This window comes from Coccinella septempunctata, chromosome 1 (genome assembly GCF_907165205.1).
Source record: "Coccinella septempunctata chromosome 1, icCocSept1.1, whole genome shotgun sequence".
NCBI classification, from domain to species: domain Eukaryota; kingdom Metazoa; phylum Arthropoda; class Insecta; order Coleoptera; family Coccinellidae; genus Coccinella; species Coccinella septempunctata.
This window is the reverse complement of record NC_058189.1, coordinates 47,895,704-47,918,151: the sequence shown is the minus strand read 5'-3', so window position 1 is coordinate 47,918,151 and position 22,448 is coordinate 47,895,704. Positions and strand designations below refer to the sequence as shown.

The 22,448-nt window shown below is 34.6% G+C and overlaps 1 protein-coding gene across 2 annotated transcripts in view; it reads right to left on the bottom strand.

Annotated features, from left to right (window-relative positions):
* Positions 1-22,448, bottom strand: part of LOC123322636 (pleckstrin homology-like domain family B member 1) — a 76,939-nt gene that overhangs the window by 20,920 nt on the left and 33,571 nt on the right. The window contains exons 1-2 of one of the 2 annotated variants that reach the window (XM_044910593.1): positions 14,096-14,406; positions 11,568-11,741 (exon numbers count right to left, since the gene is read on the bottom strand). Coding sequence is in view for 1 of the 2 variants with exons in the window: in XM_044910592.1 (XP_044766527.1) it covers positions 11,568-11,741 (174 nt within the window). In the remaining variant the exon portion in view is untranslated. Of the gene's footprint in view, positions 1-11,567; positions 11,742-14,095; positions 14,407-22,448 lie in introns of those variants that run through there. The other variant, XM_044910592.1, reaches the window with a different exon arrangement.

Genomic DNA, 22,448 nt, shown 5'->3' with positions numbered 1-22,448 from the left:
GGGAAGAGATAAATCAAAATTATGTTTTGCAATCGAGTTATATTCTTCGACATAGTGTAAAAAATATAACATGAAGAGTTTGTTAAAATCCTATGTGTTATACAATGAAAAGAAACATCCGGACTTTTTCAAAACCTAAATTTTGCAGATTGGACCTTTCATGTTAGGACGGCAGTATCATATTTATTAGTAGGGAGCTCACGATGCTTAATGGGGATTTATTCGAGGGTCGTGGAGACTTGGTATATTTGTCAGAATAAGTGGGTGTGATGAAAAAAGGTCATATGAGGTATGCGCTTTATCGATGGGTGTGAGAGTTTACATGGGTCAAAAATTAAAAAAAAAATGGTCAAATGGACATACCTACATAAGAGTGTCAGATTTTGATATCATTTATAACCCACATCTCTGAGGGGCAGCAAACTGACTACACCATAGAATGTACTTAGGACTGACATTCGCGATTGTACTTTCGCTTTGGTATATATAGCATAGCACTCAATCTCAAAAACGGTTGAACGCATAAAAATTTGCTTCGGATAAAACTTTTTACAGTTTCACAAAGCTTTATCGGGGAATCAACGGATGATTTACGGATAAACGTCAATTTGTTTTCAATCGGTTATGAGCATTCTAGCATCAAATTATGATCCATATATGAGGGGTTCAGAGCTGAAGTGAAGTCCATTCAGCCTAATTTTGAGATGAATGGCTCAGAAGTTGTTTATCACCAATTAATTCAAAAGTGACTTCTTTATTTATTATTATTCTTATGTAAGCATATGCTTACATTCTAACCTTTTAAAATCTAAGTCACTTTTGAATTGATGCGTGAAAAACAACTTCTATAAGCCATTCATCTCAAAACTAGGATGAATGAACTTCGTTCACTTCAGCTCTGAACCCCTCATATGTACAGGGTGGTCAAAATTCGTTGTCTACTGAGAGAATCTCGAGAACTATAGCAGCTAGAAGAAAACGGATGACACATTTCCGAGCTCATTTTCGGAGAAACAAAGAATGGTGAAAACCGCAGCCTCCAACGATACTTCGTTTTTGAGTTTGACAATTTCGTAAAGTTCTCATAACTTATTTGTCTTTTTAAAGTTACAAATCTGTAACTTGAACCTTCTACAGGCACTTTTTTACGTAGAATCCACTGATGAGCCCTAAATACTTTTTTATTTCGAATCATTAGGTGAACTTTAATTTTTTTAAATGCAAACTTTTATTGAATTTGTTGTTTTTGAATTGGAAGAAAATCTTTCATCAGTAGATTCTACGAATGAAAGTGCCTAAGAAGGTTCAAGTTTCAGATCTGTAACTTCAAAGACAAAAAAGTTATGAGAATCGTCAAAATCTCAATTTTTGTTTATAACTCAAAATCTAAAAATGATAGGCCGATTCTGTTTTCAGATTTGGATTAGTCATGAAAAAAGAGCTAGAGAATATGTCATATTTCTTCTAGCTGCTATAGTTCTTGAGATCTCCTCAGTAGACAACAAATTTTGCCCACCCTGTAGATCGATTCCCTATTGCTACTTTTTCAATATCCTACTCAGAAATGAAAAGGTTTCAGTGATTTCGTTTTGGAAATCGAGTGACTGTCGAATCGTTGATCGCGCAATCAAAGTTTTGTGAAACTTTTTTCTGATGTACAACTTTTATGAAAATGCAAATCTTTTAAGCCCTGCGAGGGGTTTACAAGTGCAACTTTAGTCCCTCAAATGAGAGAATAAATGATAATGGTTTCTTATGGAAAGCGAGATCAGGAAGAAGATTGCAATACATATACTTCATTCACTTTTATTTTAGCAGTCGGTTGGCCATGGAAATTTGACACATTTCACTCTGTATAGTACGAAAATGTGGGGTTATGAAGCTTGTCAAAACATTTTTGGGTTTTAAATCAACGCTATGTTGCCTGTTCCACGTAAAAGTTTCTGTTATTACGTATTTTATCACAATGTCAAATCTCTTCGGAAAATATGTGACGATCATAATTGAAGTTTATACAAACTGATTGAAGTCATACCAAAGCCAGTTATTTGCATGGAAAATACAAGAGATCAGTATAATATCATAATATGCACTAGCTTGAGGAGAGTTTATGTTCGTTATCTTCTTTGGCTTACATCATTTGTAGATTTCAAAAGTACTAACTCGAAGATGAAATGCATATGATGCAGTGGTTGGGAATGGGTATCTCCCGAAAGAATTAACAGATAATTACAAGAATGTTAAATTCCTCAACAAAAATCATCTTGCATCAATATAAGTAAAAGGAATTGAAGGAAGTTTCAAGTTAATATGAACTTTACCTTTGAAAAAAAATTTCACATGAATAAACAAGTAACAGGGCAACTTGCGCGTATTTGTGGCTATTCATCTTAATACATCAATGTAATAATAAAAATTATAGGTATTTATTAGTACCTTAAGACATTTACATTGTATAGGACAAGTCAAATGAACACGGGCGTAGCCAAGGGGGGGGTTTTGGGGGTTCAAACCCCCCCGAAATAATAAAGTTACATAATATCAGTTTCAAAAAGTCACAATTTATATGACAAAATCAGAAAAATTTCATTTTAAAACCCCCCCCGAAACTCAACCCTGGCTACGCCTATGCAAATGAAAAATAGAAAAATCCATTTTAGGGAACTTATTCTCCGATGACATTTATCGAAAATCCTGTAGTAAACTTTTCGCATTAATTCACTCAAACATAAAATTCTCAAATGCCACCACTTTTTTGGGTCTCCCAATAGAAAGAAATTCTTTGTCATCCTCTTCATTCACAATCTTTCTGATTGTGGAAATATCCAGCTGAAATATATGTCGTTTAGATTCAGATGAAACATTTTATAAATTCTCTTACATTGAATATGTTCGCTACCGTCTGACGTATTGTGGATTTTAGAATATCAGGGTATAACTATTTGAATGAGCGGATCTGAATTCTAAATAGTACTTCCTGAAACCCTGTCTTTTTTTTTCAATCACTTTCGGCATTTTCGTAATAAAAATTGATGTTAGTTGTGGCAACGGCGTTATGACATTAACGACATTTCATGAGTGCCAACCTAACTTCGTTCTAGTTACAAAAACTTGAGAAAATTATTTCATGGCCAACCGACTGCTAAAATAAATTTGAATGCAGTATATATGTAATTGCAAGAACGAAGAGTACGTCAAAGAGAATCGAACATGACAATTCCTCATTCATCGAGGATTTTTTTTTTCATAAACCTTTTTGGCGAATATTGATTGACACGAAATCGTCCTGTTCTATGCTCTCGATATACCGTGTGTTAAAATACCAAAGTTGACGTAAACTGTCGAAATTGAAAAGCAAGTAGAATAGCCCACCTGACCATGACTTTTTTTCTGAAAGATCGTTAGATGTTGCAATCAAAGGCATAGAATTAATGTCATTGACTTCAAAATACATGAAAGAGAGTCAGAATTCAATAAGTTTCATCATTCGATAAAAAATTGTTGATTAAAGAAAAACCGTCAAAACCAACCTATCCATTTCCATTTCTTGTACAAAAAGTTAGGGTTGCCATTCAAAATACTCCTCCACTTGTGGAGGCCGTATGGCAAATTCACCAAGCATTATTATTCGTAATTCAAAATAAGAATTGAGCGGTTCGTGCCTCTTTTTTACAAAATGGTGTAAAGGGTGTTCGAACAAATGCAAAGTACCTAGGGAAATGATTCCTCGATGAAAATAAGCAGGAGTAGTTCCTATAAATTTTTTTCGAAATCGACCTGCCTTCCAAGATACAGGAAGGCGATGACGAGTTGACAGTTTTAATTTTTTTTTACGGGTTCTAAAAAATACTGTGTCATAAAACTATAATATATCATATGAAGCACTAATAGATATTACTCATACAATTTTTTTAGATCTCATAACTTTATTATTAGGGGTTCAAAATACCAACCCCTTATGATTTTCCTTCAGAAATTGTTTTCGTGGGATAGATTTCCGAAAAATAAAATTCTCTCATGGTTTCCCATTCAATTCTGGAGAAAAAAAGTCTCTTGCAAAATTTCGATACAGTCGATACATTTCTCGGCATAAATAAAAACTTACAAGCAGTTCTGATCACTGTTCATTCCATTTCATCGTATAAGTCATAGACATATAATATCTTAGAATATTCATTCTATGAAACACTTATACGATGAAATGGAATGAACAGTGATCAAAACTGCTTGCAAGTTTTTATTTATTCCGAGAAAAGTATCGACTGTTTCGAAATTTTCCAAGAGATTTTTTTTTCCAAAATTGAATGGGAAACCATAAGGGAATTTTATTTTACGGAAATCTATCCTACGAAAACAATTTGCTAAGGAAAATCAAAAGGGGTTGTTATTTTCAACCCCTAATAATAAAGTTATGAAATCTAAAAAAAATTGTGTGAGTAACATCTACTTCGTGCTTCATATGATGTATAATTTTATAACTCAGTATTTTCTAGAACCCGTAAAAAAATTAAAAACTGTCAACTCGTCATCGCCTTCCGAAGGCTGTATCATGGAAGGGACGTCGATTCCGAAAAATATTTATAGGAACTACCCCTGCTTATTTTAATCGAGGAATCATCTGCCTTAGTCCTTCGCATTTGTTTACAGACCCCCTGTATACCGAATATAGGAATTTGAACGTTACTTTTTACTCACTCAGTAAAGAAATCAACAGAAAAACTCCGCACCAGTACTGTTACATTTCCAAGTTTCTAGTGGTATTTTTCGGTCCATATCAATATTAATCAGAAAATAATTAAATTCTCCTAAATTGGCATTGACCCATAATAATGTAGTTACTCGAACTACACAGTTAAAAAAGTTCACAAACACTTTATAAAAGTTACCTACAGAGTTCACGAAACAAACTGCTGGAAGTTCCGAAAGGCATTGAAAGACTTGAAAAAGGTATAGGAATGAATCATAATTTTATTTGGGTTAGGGCAAGTTTCAGGTGCCTGGAATGCATTAGGCGCCGTCAGGTGAACCAGCTGAAATATGAGAATTCTTATCAGCAATTTACGGTCACGGCGAAGACCTTAATTTTAAATGAAAATTATGTTGAAAGCGGCCATGGAACGTGTTACTTAATGAGGTGCATATCTAAATGTGAGAACTAGGAAAATTATAGCATTTGTTAGCATACAACAACATAAGTAATACATACAGGGTTTCTGTTTTAATTTTTCCTACTTCTAAATAGCTATATTCGGATTTAAAGCGAATTCAACTAATGAATAGATTTCGGAAATTACTCAAGACCTCCCTTTATTCAAATTTCAACGGTTGCAGAAGATACGCGAAGAAGTGAAATGATATGATGTGGGTTTTTGGTCCAAAAAACGCATCTGAAAGATTGTCCATCAGTTCAAGAGATTCGAGAAAATTTTATTTTTTGTGTGCAAAAAAGATCTTTGAAATATGGCACTGTATCATATCCATGAAATATTCATTACAACAATCATTCGTGTAAAAATATCATTTCGCTACTCGGATAATACACGAAGACGAATTCAGTTAATTTGACCTAATACCTAAAGTTGAATCCTAATCACATTTGAGAACAAACACAAAAATCTAATTTTTCCAGTACCTACCTATTTATAAAGTATACAATGACAATTATTGTTATTTACAAAATTAGCATTTCCTTAGGGAATCCTCCACATCTTCACAAATTGTTAACAAGTCAATGACCCCTGTGCATCTACCATATACCATTTGTCATTATAACATCTGATTATAGAGCACATGAACAATGAGATCAGTCTAGAATATGCATCATCATTATATTGTGACGACATATCGAATGATCGCATACACTGCAAATGGAAGTAAGGCACTCAACTCGTATTTAAATCCTATTGATTGCGTGGAGAATAAAATTTAATTTTATGTTAATACCAATGATGAACAATATTTCCTTTGAAAAATGTGTGCTTGCGTTATAATCTAGAAGTTTTTCGTCCACGAGAAATGAATTTGATATTTTAAATGCGTCATAACTCTCAGATGATTTTTTTTTTCACTGTTTATCCTTCTGGCGAGATTCCGAAGAATAACTGTTACTGTTGGCAGTTAACATCTGGGTTGATCATGAGGTTGTTTGAAAGCAGCTCAAACTACACAACACCTTTGTAATCCCACCAAATTATCTTTTTTTGGTGCAACTCAGCTTTTGTTATGGTTTGTGCTGGTGCATCATGATTGGACCATAATCTGTTTCGTTATTGAAGACGATACATTTTTCATTGCCATTGATAAGTTGTTTCAAAGAAGGGCCGATTGCAGTAAATCTTAAAAGAAAAAAAATAACATTCACAAAAGAATAAGAAAACAAACAAAATACTCACAAGTACAAGTAAACGACACAGAACATTAGAGAACATATTGATTAACAACAGAACAAAGCCGAAATTAGAACAACAAAGCGGAATTTACCAGATAACGTGCACAAATTGCCCCTCATTTTACATAGGGATGACTACACGTAGCGTTGAAAAAAGATTTAATGAACATAGAAAAAATAGACCTCATTCAGTCTTAGGTTTACATATTGAAAATTCTAAACATACAATCAACTACGACAACCTAAAGATACTACACAGAGAAAATAAATATTACAAATTAACCTTACTAGAACAACATGAAATCATAAAAAATAAAGATAACCCATTTTTATTGAATGATAACTTATAGAATTTAATGGAAGAAATATTTTTAAACTTATAGATAATTGAATAATAAAACCAAATTTGAACTTCCCGCTGGCAGAGCATATACCTGAATTTGAATTTTGAGAACCGACCATAACCGTTTCCTGTATATTCCCGATTGACACCACGCTACTAAGAACAACAAATAAAATAATTTGATATAATCTCAGACGTTTAATCAAGACAACTAAAGAACGAAACAGAGAAATAAACAACTAATAGTAGAAACAATAAATAATGAAGAACAATTTGTTCCATTTTAACTTCCATACGACAGTTAGTCTCATAAGTTGCATACTCTTAACCTAAAGAATATAACATAGAAGGAAGAAACATCCTTGAAGAGAAAATAATGAATATAATGTAAAAAATCTCATATTTATCATTGTGTAATTTCAGCTGGCCTGATGATGGAATAATAATAATCCGAAATCTATCGCCTAAGAATAAAAATATAATAAAATAGTGTTTCCTTTTATTTCTACTTAATCGATTATAGAACATACTATGGAAGAATTTTTTTGTAAGATTTCTAAGAAACAAAATACTATCTACTGATGCGAACCGAAATTATTTTCTTGTCTACCTATAAACAAACGCTCAAACTCAGTAGAGAAGGCACTGATGACAGTTGTACCAACTCAGCGACAAGAATAATTCTACCAATTCTTTCAAGCGAGCGTTTCAGATGATCCATCCCTGGTATCCTTGTATTACCATGATTCCTCTCTGAATTTTAAAACTCCTTTGGACTGAAGATGAAAACTAGAAATAATATCCTGCAGAAACGGTACAGCATGTATGAGGTCCTGGCAGGGACGCATCCACGGGCAGGGGTAATTATTCCCCTAGAAAAGAGTTTTCCTCACTAAATTTAAGTGATCTAGAATCCCACCCCCTTCCGCTTTCATTCCTTATCTTATAGAAAGTTTAGGTCAGTACGTCCTCCCCAATCTCAGACTCTGGATGCGCCACTGGGTCCTGGTGCAGCAGTAGCCGTGGTTTTTCTACCGCTTTATAATATTGCTGCCTCGTTTGGATCAATGTTCATGTGCAAAAAATTGATCCACTGGTCAATCTATCAATGAGAATTGACACTGGTGCTATTATATCTACACCTATTGAATAGATACCAGATCTTTAGAATGTTATACCGCCTCATATTTAGAGACTGCAGTTCTGAATTCTTGGAATGGTGTGAAAACACCTTTCCGAATTCATTTCCAACAGTCTCCTGTATTCCAGGAGATAAGATTTCAAGATTGCAGTCGCATAAAGCTTTATGGCACAATTATTTCTTTAATTTGAATGAAAACTGCAAGGAAATTTGAATGGAGTACATATGCAGTATTTTCAACGAAGATCTGGTTTCTGATCCTTCGTACTGAGTTCCTGGTTTTGATAATCCCAGGCTTGTTCTGTATCGCACAATTGAAGGTTATGGACGTTACAAGTTACAATAGCATGATGCAGGCCCGGACTGGCCAGGTCCGCAGGTCCGCGATCGCGGAGGGCCCCCGGCCTGAGGGGCCCCCACTAACGTAGATAAAGATAATAGATGAAGTAGCTTCAACAAGTGAGTTGCACACAAAGAAGCTGTTACTTCAGGCCAAGGGGAGTAAAATGTTGAAGCATCTTAGTTAAGCCCCTTCTATTCCAGTATAACAGCATTGTAAACACAGATTTGTTTTTTAATTTTAGTATTATTTTTCTAATCACTAAAATCCGTTTTTCATTATTTTTATTACAAAAATTATTTTCACCTAATTCATTCATACATTTGGTGTGACTACAATACTGTATTTTAGAACTAGAAACAGATCACATATATGATTTTCACATAAAATGAGTGGTAAACCACGTCACGTGTTTTGTGATCACAATAAGATCTTCAGGTTGTTGAGGGTAAACTGAAAAATTCGGTACCGAACGAGGAGATTTATAGACAAATACAAGTTGTTTTTACGGTGAGGCTTTCACAAGCATTTTCAATGCGTTTTCTTAGTTCGTCCGCATTATCCACTTCACCGCCACTGTACACTGATGTTTGCAAATGACCCCAAAGGAAGAAATCACAGGGGTTGAGATCTGGGGAAAGAAATGGATACGCCACGTTCTATCCACCTATTCGGGAACACATTATTTAAATAATTTCGAACGTTTCTTCGAAAGTGGGGTGGTGCTCCATCCAGTAACAACCACATTCTCTGTTCTTCTTATAGCGTGAGGGTTTTCTGTAGATCATACATGGGTATTGTAGAAATTGTTTACTCCATTTCTTGTGAAAGTGCTTCGTCAGTAAACAGAATGGATGTTGTTAGATATTGGTGATTTATAAAAGCCACAGGCAAAATTCTTTTCTTCGAGTATGGTCTTCTGGTTGGAGTGCCTGAATTTTCTGGAAATGGTATATAGGGGTACAGTTGCTCTTGTCTTAGTGTCTTTCAAACTCTACTGTGGCTCACTCCGACGACCCTGGCTATGGATCTAGTACTTGTTGTCGGTTGTTCCTCAACTATGTCCAGAATCTGCTCCTCGATTTCTGCCATTTGCGATGTTACTGGCCTGCCAACATTTGCTCCCCGGGATTAGTGCAAACGTCCAGTATCCCTACATCTTTGCACCAAGTTTATGAACATCCGAGGAGTTGGGTGATTTCTTCACGGAAATCGTCTACTGTACAATCTACACGCCGCACTGGCACTCTGGATTCACCATAAATTCAAATCATGTCAACAAGTTCATTGTTTGAGTAAACGTGAGGCATTTTTCAACTACTTTGCGATACTCCGAAAATTCACAAAAATCTTACGCTGAGTCTGACGGTTTCCAGTATACTGACCTTTCGCCGGCACAAGCCTACGCATAAAGGTATGATTTCGGTAGTGCGTCGGATGCATATAGTGGCTGCAGAATGTGACTACCCATATGCAATTACCAAGCTGCAGTCACATTATGTAGCAATGCATCCGAAGCACTACCGAAATCATACCTTGAGCCCTTGGTGAATATTTTATATAAATGATTTTTGGTACCATGACTTTGAGGAGTTCTATTATCTGTCAAAAAAAAAGCCTCACCTTCGAGGACACTCTGTATTTAACTCTCTACTCTCAAAAATATAGAGGGGGCGGGGGTAGTTTCCAGAACATCAGAACATTCAGAACGATTTCAGGATTTTTTCGTCTGCTTAGTTGCTAATATGAAACAAACAAGCAAACCAAAAAAACTGTCAAAAAAAAAATAAAAAAATTGTATGCGAAATGAATAAAAAATGAAATGAATTCAGTTTACCTTTACCCACCTAAAGATGGTATTGTGATAACGGAACGAGTGTCGTGATTTGACAACCCTTTTTTGTGAAAATCATATAATCTGTTTCAAGTTCAATTATGGATGTATCGGCCACATCAATTCAATACTCCACTTTTATTTTTAACACCTCATTGACAGTTCTACAGAATGTGTTTTCTAGTGGTATCTTAAAAATACCGTGAATTTCTAATTTTAATAAAAAATAAAGTCAATAAAAGTCGAAAATCATAATATTCGCATAAATACCTAGCGTAAAAATGCATTTTCATTGTTTTCAAGCACCTAATTCGATTTCAAAAATTTTCCGGGTAGAGCCCCGGACCCCCCGCTATAGGGCCCCTTAAAAGGTCTCAGCTGAGGGCCCCAAGTGGTCCCAGTCCGGGCCTGGCATGATGTAATTCAGTTGGGGGCCTTAGTTGTTAATGCGGAGAAGCAGAAGAAACCATATATCATCTGGTTAATAATAGTACAATATACTATCAATTTCAGGATGATTCCAGGACTATGCAGTTTCCATATGAATATGCTTGTGAATTTTACATGAATTTGAATTTGCTTTAATTTTCTAATCCTGAAAGGACAGACGAAGTTTCTGATATTCGTTTTTAGGAATTCACGTATACTGAAAAAATCGATCGTTTAGAGGTGTACCTAGTTGTGAAATAATTAATCTAATAATGGCCTCTTGGATGCGGAAAATTATGCAACTCTTATTTCAAGTTATAATCATTGGACTCTAATTGAATATAAAACAATATGATATAAAATTAATTCATAAGCGCTCCACATTAAAATCTAAAATGAAATTGATGAGTGGGTTTCGCAAGATCATTAATATGAACTAGTTCCGTACAGATTTGTTCAGTAGCAACTACATAACTGTAACATGAGGCAATGATATAATATTACCGCAATATGAGTCCTAACAATTCAATGCTCATTTTGAAGGACGAAACTATCTGGTAGGTACTTATCATCGTTTTTGATCCCATTCAGCGTATAAAAAGTAGTTGTAAACAAATAATAGTAGGTATAGTCTGAAACAAGTACTATTCCACGCAAGTTAAGATATCTTGTAATGTCGTCCCATGAAATTTTGTAAGTTTAGACGATATCGATTTGGCAAATTTCTGATCGTCATGTGATAGTAGTACAGGGTCTTTATTAAAGATTGCAACATCGCATTTGGCTTTGAATTATTGTGTGCTGCTTCTCACTAACGCGTTTGGAATTGAAAATCATATATATTTTCAAAATCGACGTCAACTGTGGAGTAACAACAATTTATGAAGACCCTGTATGTAATATTATAGTATATTTTTGGATACTAGGAATAAAATATCATCAAGTAAGGACACACTTACATGTGTAAGTAGTCCCTACCGATATCAGAACCTGCATAATAATTATAGGGATATATGAATTTCGCGCAATTCCGCAGAAATAAACAACGTGGGAATTTCAAGAATTGCTTTCAGTATAGTAAACAGAACTTACCTTGAGACAGCCGTGTAGGCGTTGTGATTTTGATTCCATCGATTGAAAGATTATCTGCCAACGGATAAATTGTTACAACGCCCTCGCTGTTCTCAATGTGACAGTGTACTGGAGATACTCCAGTGCCTTGTACTAGAATATCCACACATGGTCCACTTCCCAAAACCACCCTACCTGCAATTAAATGAAATGGCTTGAAAATTTGCTGTGCTTCATTGTCTTGAAGATAAATTGCTCTCGTAGCTTTCAAGCAATCAAAACTAGAAAAACACGAGCTATGTGTTCCTAAGTTGCTTTATAACTATAGTATCGAGATAATGGTAAAATGATTTATCTATCACCTGAAAACGTTTTAGTTCGGAGAAGACGTGTGACGGAAAACACTACATAATTGGCATCCAAAATCACTTCGCTATAGGAACGTCTTATGTCGCAAAACCCTCTATATCTACTGGTTCTATTCTACCGATACCGTGGCCACCTAGTTCTCCCGAGCTTTCACCCATTGAAAAGGTCATTATGGCCATTATGGGAAGGAGATTACGCCGTTTACCCCGACGACGTGGAGATCCAACACATTATCAATTTTTCCCTAACCCTAAGACACATGTATATAGAAAATGGTTGTTCTGTCGCTAAAGTAGGCGGGGCACCTTATTTTTTGGTTTAAAATAATGAAAGAATATTAGGTACCTAACATGTCGAAAATTTTAAAGAAATATCTCTTGTCCTTATTAACGTGTGAAGAGTTCTTATTTTTGAGAACCATATATCAGAAGGACTGCATGTTTGACGCCATGTTTCTTCTTGAAATATTAATCTTTTCGGATTCGGACAAGGAATTACCTCTTGCATTTTTGCACCATCTGAAGTAAACATCCTGTTGATCATGATCTGATGCCATTTTGATATTCCAAATACTCAAAAATGAGTTATCGATTGAAAAAATGAGGTTTACAAGCTAGAGCTATAGCAAAAAACGTATAATGAATAGTAGTTCCACCGCCGTCTATTCCCTCTTGATACGAGTCCAGCCTGAGGACATTAATTCATAGTATCCGTTTGTCGCATTCTTCCCGGGACACGGGACACCCTGTATAGTTTCAGATGATGGAAGATAAAACAAGATTCGCAATAATATCTATGAAAATCGGTATGAAATTTTAAGATCCTATGTGCTGAAAAAACGCTGAAAATCTCTTTTGGTTTTGTTAGTCATTCTACCAATACTAACAAATCATTTACGATATAGGCAAATATGAAATATACCATTATTTGAACAGTTCATATGCCCACTTTGTCAATTACTTCAGAATTGGTGAACCAAACAAATTTATTTCCTAGACTATTTAAATTTACATAGGGATATTTTATTTGTTCACAATTGAAAGAAATAATTTTTGTGTTTGTGTGAATCTTCTTATCATCAGTTTTTATCTTCAAACACTATTCATTCTTTAGAGAATTGGCGAAATAATATTAGAAATTCACAAACCTCCCAAAAAAATCCAAGCATCTACAACTGAAATTGGGGAGGTACATTGTATATTTCACATACTACTCTGATATAGTTTTATCTTGCATGAGATTATGAATTAATTAAATGGTTGAATGAAAACACTGGGAAATGGAGGCAGGCGCCATGGTTTTCATCAAGGTGATGATTGAAGCTGTATACAAAACTCCTTGTAAACAGGTTCAGGATTGGAAATGATGGACTTGTAGAACTTGTAGACTTTGTCCCATGAACAATACACAATTTTCTGTCACTTTGTAAAATCTGCCGTTGCCAGAAGTTTGGTTGATTGGGAGCAACCAATCCCAGACGACCAATAATTTTGCATCGAGACCATTCAAGCTCATGCACACACAACAAGCGAGCATTAGTACACAACACAAAAGAATTAAGGGTCATCTGCCAAGCAGTCCCATCTTGGCGCCCAATGATTTCTTTTTGTTTCCATCAATTAAAGATTAACTGCGTGCTTAATCAACTTTCGATTGGGAAAAGTTTTGAATGCGCTGAAGGGTAGTTCAATGGCATTCATAAGAGTAATGATCAAAAGGAAATCTGTTAAAAAAGCAATAAAAATATTTTTGAAGTAATTCTACTGTTTGTTCTTTCTATTCCTAAAACATAAAAAGCTACTCCCTTATTTTCTGAGAACTCGATATGGTCCATAACGTGCGTTCAAAAAATTCTCTCTCGTAGGTTATGGAATTTAAAAGCGTTCAATACGTTTAAGCATTATTATTTGTTGCTTGAACTTAGGGCCTCTGGCTTCTGCTATGTTATTTATGGTTACTTTCCAGATTCTATATGATGTGTCAAGTAAGCATGTCGAAAACAAGTTCGTACATGCCTGCTTTTCTAAAAAAAGTTGCTGAGCACAACTAATATCAACATTCAATCAAAGACTACTTGACGAAGATTTTTCTTTGAACGCTCGTTATAAATAAAAAGGTGTTGTTGTATTTTGATTTGACCAAAGCTGTCTAGAATCAAAAACGATATAAGAAAAACTCACTCAAAATTCAACAGTTTCGTCGACATAAAAACAGGAATTCCATTATCCGTTACAAAACATCACCAGTCACCACCATAAAATTCGTGAACAGACAACCAGTAACGTCAAATTATCATCTTTCACTCGTCAGTGTCAACATCCAGATAATAATAAACGCACCAAACTCCGAAGCTCCTCGATATTAACACTCAAGGAGTGAGAAAATGAATGGCCATTTCTTATATTGGAAACAGCGCTTTAGATCACCCAGAAACATATCATCACTAGAGAAGCCTCCCGGGATCGTAAACCGCGATCGTATCAAAGCGAATGCCGTGTGATTCCATTAATTTATTCCTCAACACCGGGCATAAGTATAAACAGAAGATAATGATTAAAACAATCAGATACTTCAACTTCTTCAAGTATAAATATTCAGCCCCACAATCTAGAGTGTTACATCACAGAAACTGATGATAGCGAGTGATATACTATTTTGATATACAATGAAGTCAGCTAAAAATAGAAAGTGTTGTTTTATATATAAATTTGAATAATAAATTTATGACTATTTTATCATTCGGGCATGCAAGCTAACATCACAAATTTGTCTAATGACTAAGATAATTCTAGTCATTCCGTTCTTCACTATCAAAACTGAATTATCACATTCATAAATTCCCCCCTATGAAATTTACATAGGCCAGCAGATTTTGAAAAACGTAATGCCTAAACAACAGTGTCCATATTCCCCAGAAATGAATGAGGAAAAATCTATGAGCGAGTCTATGACTACCAGTAGTGATACTCCAACTATTCTTCCAACTCGTATCTCCACGATTTTGAGAAAGTAATTGAAAATTGGGAATTCCAAACAAGCATTACGCTTCCTGGTGTCAATTTTTGTAAATAAAAAGTTTATACACTTTTGTTTGTTTACGTCAAGAAACGGAGAATATTTTGGTGTTTCAATGAGACTGTTCATTAAAATATATCTAAATCTGTTGAAAATATCTTAATCTCGTGAAAATGGGAAAAGCTAAATGAACCACTTTTTTAAGTAGAATCCAATGAGAAGCTCAGAATATCTTTTCATTTCGAATCAGCAGGCGAGCTTTCGTTTCTTTGAATGCAAACTTACACGGAATTTGTAATGTTTGAATTGGAAAAAAAAATCTTTGGACAGTAGATTCTACGTATAAAAGTGATCAAGAAGGTTTTAGTTTCAGATCTGTAACTTCAAAGACAAAAAATATATGAGAAATTTTCGGAATCGTAAAAATCTAATTTTTTGCTAATAACTCAAAAACGAAGAATCGTAGGAGACTACGGTTTTCATCATTCTTTTGAGGTCATTCGTTTTCTTCTAGCTCTTATAGTTCTCGAGATCCTCTCAGTAGACAACGAATTTTGCCCACCGTGTACATATGAATTTCGATAACATTCACACAAAATTCATTTCGAAAATCATTTCTGATTTCCAGTTCAACTTAGACAAGTTTTCTAAGCATCAATGTTGCAATTTATTTTAGCCATTGTATATAATGGAGAAGGCATTATATCATAGTTGTAGCTCTCCATATAATCTAATTTCCTTCTATCATGATCCAGAAAATCATTTCTGATTTCCAGTTCAACTTGGACAAGTTTTCTTAGCATCAATGTTGCAATTTTAGCCATTGTATATAATGGAGAAGGCAATATATCATAGTTGTAGATCTCAATATAACCAATTTCCCTCTATCATGATCGTGTAAAGAGCCAAGAAGTTCGGATCCGAGGTGAATTTATTATCCGCCAGGTGGCGTTTAGATCGTTTTATCCGTACGGATGAAACCCCATCAATAATTTTTCGTCAGGTTGTTTCCAGGTAAAAACCCGACGGTGAAAAGTCGTGTGAAAGGAGCCTTAACCCGAATAAATTAATGCTCTATATTCTGTCTGTGATTTCACGTGTCGCAATTTCTCGTGGGGTGCACCCATAAGTGTCAATCCACTGCCCCTTTTCTTCTTGTGAAATCTCAGTGACTTAGCTTCCAGTCAAAGAAAAGATTATTGTTCATACCGAGTCTACCGAGAGTAATTCAGCAGTTCCAAAGTCCAGTCACCTGAAGTTCAACTGCCAGGTGTCTTCATCACAAATGCGAGAACCCCTTAAGCAGGCCTTTGAGAGTATTTTACAGACAGTTTCAATTATGGTTATTGTGAGCTTCCCATAGTTTTTGGTGTTTAACCAGCGAACAGTTGACCAAAATCAATATACAATTCCACCAAATAATCTTGGTCAACGAATGCGACAGAATAAATATTGTATTTCAGAATCATCATAATCAACAAATGATTTATTCCGAAATTTTTCAAGTAAACAACTAGCCTGTAATATCATCAGATCATTTTATTATTTCACATCAAAATGCTAAAATTGAAATGCTAAATACCTACAGAAGAAACGAAAAAATTTATGTCAACTATATAGATGTTAAAATGAAAATATCAGTTTTGTGTTCCTAGATAAAACTGATGTAAGGTCTTCAACTATTACAGTGTAGTTTGCATATTATGTTTCAATAATTTAATATTCCTTCATATCAAAAATAAATATAGGTACTACTGATCTCTTGTACTTTTCATGCAAAAAACTAGATAAGATATCCCCACAATATAATAGTTAATTATTAAGTATGTTAATCACATATTTGAATTGATGTGGCCGATACTTGATGAAAATCCATAATTGAACTTGAAACAGGTTATACGATTTTCACAAAATGAGTTTTCAAACCACGACACGTGTTTCGCTATCACCCACCTGAAAATGCTATTGTGATAGCGAAACACGTGTCGTGGTTTTAAAACTCGTTTTGTGAAAATCGTATAATCTGTTTCAAGTTATATTTTCGAATTAATTTTTGTCGAAGTGAATTCACATTTTGATAAAATAACACAATTACTGAGTATTTTACGGAGAACGGACAACATATCGCTGATTTAAAACCTAAAAATGTTTTGACAATCGTCAAAACCTCACATTTGGAATGTGTCAAATTTCCATGGGACTGCATTTATAAAAGTGAATCGAGTATACTCAAGGTGTTGACGAACATTACCTTCAGCAATTTGAATGTTTCAAATCAAATGTGAAGAAAATCTTCAAAGATGAGAAATAAAATAGGATATTAAAGATGCATAGAAGATTCATAAGATTTATGATGGGAATTCTTCAGTTACAGATTTTCGAATCAGTTGTGCAAGATGTATCAGGAACGTGGTACAAATTCTCATAACTGTTTTGAAAGCAACAATATATTTTGTCTTTGCTGATGAAAGCATAGTCAATATACCATGTTGCTACAGAAATTTCTGGAATATTAGTACTATCATACTTGCAAAACATACATACGTAGGTACAGATTTCTTTCTCACCTATAATAACTTGACATTATCATAACTATATTCCACTGTTTCAGAGAAGGAGTATCTGGTCCAGATATACAGTTACAAATAAACTTTCGACCAATTTCACATCAGGCATAAAACTTACGAAATGTTATACCAATAGATGCCCTGTATTAAATTACATTCATCATCAATCATTAAAAAGCAACTTGATCATTCAATAACCCTGATGAGTCTCAAACATTCCACACATATGTTACCTAATCAATCACTTCCTTTCAGATAAAACTCATATTCAAGTGTTCCAAATAATCGAGGAAAACCATCATGAATTAATCTCGAATAGAAGAAGAGAGAATTCCCCATATTTGCACAACACTACTATAATGCATTTCGACACGATCATATTACATCATATGTATTCATTTCGCTTTACCATAATCACATCCGTAGCATGGTGCTATTTGGCCATGCTTACTTGAACTTCCTATAGGAAACGATTTCTGAATCGGGCAACTAAATGTAATGAGCCTCAATTTTTTCCTACTTTTCAGTTTCCGAATGAAAAAGAAATAATTCACAAATACATATTTGTTGAATGTTCGATTATTGAGAAAATTCGAATTTTACACAAAGGTCTGAATTTCCTAGGTACTCGGAAGTTAATGAAAATCTGGACACACGGCTGCTGAATGCGGACATTCCTACTAGTATTACGAGGACGTATTGACACCTAGTTAGTCTAGACCAGTTCCATGCATAAAATATATTGCGTTATAATAGCAACGAACAATAACTCATTAGAAGTGTCAGTGTTAAGTTTGAAGTCAAAAAAGTAAACCAGAGTTACGCAATAAATTAAAAGAAAGAAGATGTCCACCGAAATTGTGAAAATCGAAAAATTGTAGTAGGTAAGCAGATTTACGAAGATATGCTTAATGCCCTTGCTGATCAATGTCCTTCGTATGCGACCGTGAAAAATTGGACTGCAAGCTTCAAAAGAGGTAAATTTTCCATTGAAGATGATGACCGATCGGGAAGGCCAGTTTCTGTGTCAGCATCTGTATCGATGCAGTTCATCATGACATGATTTTATCAGGCCGTCGAATTGGGCTAAAACGGATATCTGAAGCACTGAATATTTCATACGAACGCGTTCATCATATAGTTCACGTCAATTTGGACATGAGAAAAATTGCTGCAAAATGAATCCCCAAATGTTTGAATGTTGACCAAAAGCGTGCAAGGGTAGAAGCATCGCGTTCGATCTGTGCTCGATTTGAAAACGATGCAGACTTCTTAAACCAAATTGTTACTATGGATGAGACTTGGGTACGTTTCTACGATCCAGAATCAAAGCAACAATCGATGGAATGGCGACACTCTGGTGTCCAAGAAATTTCGTGTCCAAAAATCTGCTGGAAAATTTCTTGCTTCAATTTTTTGCGATTGCCATGGAGTAATCATGATTGATTTTTTAAATAAGGGGTAGAACAAAATAACCGGAGATTATTATTCGACATTACTGACCACTCTACGGGAAAAAATTAAAGAGAAAAGACGCGGAAAGCTATCCAAAGGTGTTTTGTTTTTGCAGGACAAAGCCCCTGCACACGAATCTCATGTTGCCATGCAAAAAATTCGTGATATAGGGATTTCAATTACTAGAACACCCCTCTTAGATTTGGCTCCATCCGAACATCATCTCTTTCCTTAACTGAAAAAAGTTTAAAAGGTCGTAAATTTTCTTCCAACGAGGAGGTAATAAAAGCTGTGGAGGTCTGGTTTGCAGAGCAAGAAGAAATATTTTTTTTAAAGGTCTAGAGACGTTGCAGGTTCGCTTTAATAAATGTATCCAATTAAGAGGAGAATATGTTGAGTAATAAAATATTTTGACATTGAAATTTTGTTTGGTTCTATAGTAGGCTAAGAATTTTCTCAATATGTGTTTGTTTGTCTTTAAATAACACCCGAACAAAAAGAAGGATTTCAAAGAATTCAATGTGGATTTCATTATAGTGTAGAGAATGTATGCAGCAAGATTTTCATGTAAAATTCCTTGTTACATAAAGAAGAAACCAGGAAAAGTATTGATATTTGGTAAGGAAGTCGTGAATGAACCCGTTCCTTTCAGACTTTCATGGGGGACGCTGAGTAAACTATGAGAGAGAAAAATTATCAAATACAACTCCGTAGGACCCGGAAATTTCTATAAACAAGTCCGAGATGTCATATGTTTAATTTCGAGGATAACCAACAACAACCAATTCAAATTGAAAATTTACTTCAAAATAATCTTCCATTTGAAGAGGTCTGGCTTAAAATGAATCAATAGACAAATGAATATTATCTGTATCTTTGGCATTCATTCCTGATGAAGATGAAGCATATTTCTTAAGGAATATTTAGCGATATAGAGAAGAATCGGGAATTCAAATAAGAAATTAGATCAAGCCTGGGAACGTAGTGATGACAGCTTTGGTGTGAGTTATTATTCAAGCAATAAAGTTGATTCTTCATCTCCTTTCTTTGAAATACCCGAGTTAATCAGTCATGATTACTTTTTTTACGTTGAAAATTGTGCGTTTTCTAATTCTACAATAATAAATGAGAATTGAAGTAAAAAAAATATCCATTTATTCCACTCCCACGAGAAAAAATTCGAAGGGAACGAGCATCCTATTCTACTTTTTATTTTGTCCGCTTTTTCACGATCGCAGCGAATGTTGAATATTGAAGGTTATAATCTATTGAATAGAGTGAAGAGTGCATGATATGACAGTGTGTTCGTGGGATAAAAAAAAATTGTAGTCATAGATTTTCTTCCGGACCAACCATGGTTCAAATTAAATACCATCAAAACTATATAAGAAATTTTTGTTGGTGACGATGCATGTGATAAAAACTAGTCGACCTTAAGTTTTGCAATTAACATTGATTATACGAGAAGTGGAATTTGATCATTACGAAATTTGTCTCATGGACCTGTTATCCATCAGCAGTTGAAAATATGATGGGTTAGAATTTTCACTGGTTTCTATCCAGTGTCATTGGATTGGTCACATCGATTTACAGGAATGGAATGGAATATCATCAGAATTGTTTGCATGTGAAACGTGCATGATAACTCTGATTACACGTGCGACTTAAATTATAAAATAGGAAAATTATTTGCTGCTACTGACTGCATAATTTTATTTTTAAAAATGTATAAATAACAAGACTGTGAGTAAGTAAAAATGATGGTATATAGAGGACACGGAGGTGAGTCAGAATAACCTATATATAAAGGGTTTATCTATCTTTATAAACGAAATACAGGGTGTTTCACTAATTTCGCCAAGTTCTTCAATTACCTATAACTTTCGAACCAATATTTTTATGATATTCGATACGTTTATTCTCCGCGCAAACTAGTTTATACTGACATAGTAACTGATCTCTTTTTCAAGTCCGGCCCAGGAAAAACTGATAAATAGGATTGAACCCAAACACTTAAAAAATATATTTGATATGGTATTCAAGAAGAGGAAAAAAACTGAAGGAAACACGGTATTTCTACTAAGTACTTCCGCATGCAATTTAATAGTCAATAAACCTAGTCAAATCTGAATTTTCAGACAACACAGTAACCAAAATTTCACAAAACACAATTTTATTCGGTATTTAGTGATTTTCCTGATTCAATTAAATCTTCGGCCTCTCATCAGGTCCTTATTTTTGGGTCACAAATTTGAAACACAAGGAATGGACAGATGTATTTGGATTAATCTGTGATGATTTCAAGTAATTTTGCCACTGAAAACGATTATCTACATTTATTCTTTAGATTCTCTCTCTTCTGCTTTCGTTGTTGAATTGGTAAAATTAATAAATACCGAATGAAATTAAATTTTTTTGAAATTTTGGATACTGTGTTGTCTGAATATTGTATATTCAGATTTAACTACATTAATTGAGTATTAAAATCGCATGCGGAAGTACAAGAAATACCTTGTTCCTTCAGTTCTTTCTGCGTTTTACCAATATCCTTCCATTTTCTAGGAATTTTTATATACAGGATGTTTTTTTTGGCTGAACCTCATGTATCGACTTTTTCTAGGCTGGGCCTGAAAAAAAACTAAGTTACTATGTCAGTATGAATTAGTTTTTGCGGAGAATAAACGCACCAAATATCATCAAAATATACAGCCCCGTTCGAAAGTTATGAGTTATTGAAGAAATTGACAAAATCAATAAAACCTCCTGTATCTTGACTATAAAGAGAGATATAGATATAGATACTCGTATATGGGTGATACTAACTCTCCTCCATGTCTTCTATCGACCCTTAGCTTTCGCCTATTTACCAATGAATCACCTTTTATAAAGCGTACAACAATTGTTTCGCTGACACTGCAGCTTCTTGAGGTTCATATTGTTGAAGGAATATTCCGAAAGGAAAAACTTCTAAGGTAACATTGGGCATGGTGGAATGAAATATCCTTATAGTTGGGGAGCCAAAGAGGGAAATTCGGGATTTACTCGAGCGTGTCAGATTAATATAAGGAGACATACCTTGGACCCTGTACAGTACCTCTACCAAAAATTGGACCTGTATATAGGGGGAATTGTCTAGGACAGCCTGTGAGAATAGTGAAAAAAAACGATCATTGTACATACTCCAGCGTGTCAGATTAAGATATATGTGGTTACCTACATGTTGAAAAGTATATATTCTCTTAAACTGACAATTTAAGCGTGTCGAAAATGTGTGAAAGGGCGCTAAAGTTGCAAAAAAAAGGGCACGTGTATGTACATTGTCGAGCGCAGTGGCGCTTTTTCTTATTTTGAAGCTAATGATTCAATAATAACGGAAAAAATATAGTCTGACAGTTTTAGCAAGCCGAAACAATAAAAATTGGCCATAAAGGTCACAAAAATCAGTTTTTTTAATTATCTCCTCCCCTGGGCTTCAAATCTTTTAAAATTTTCGAAA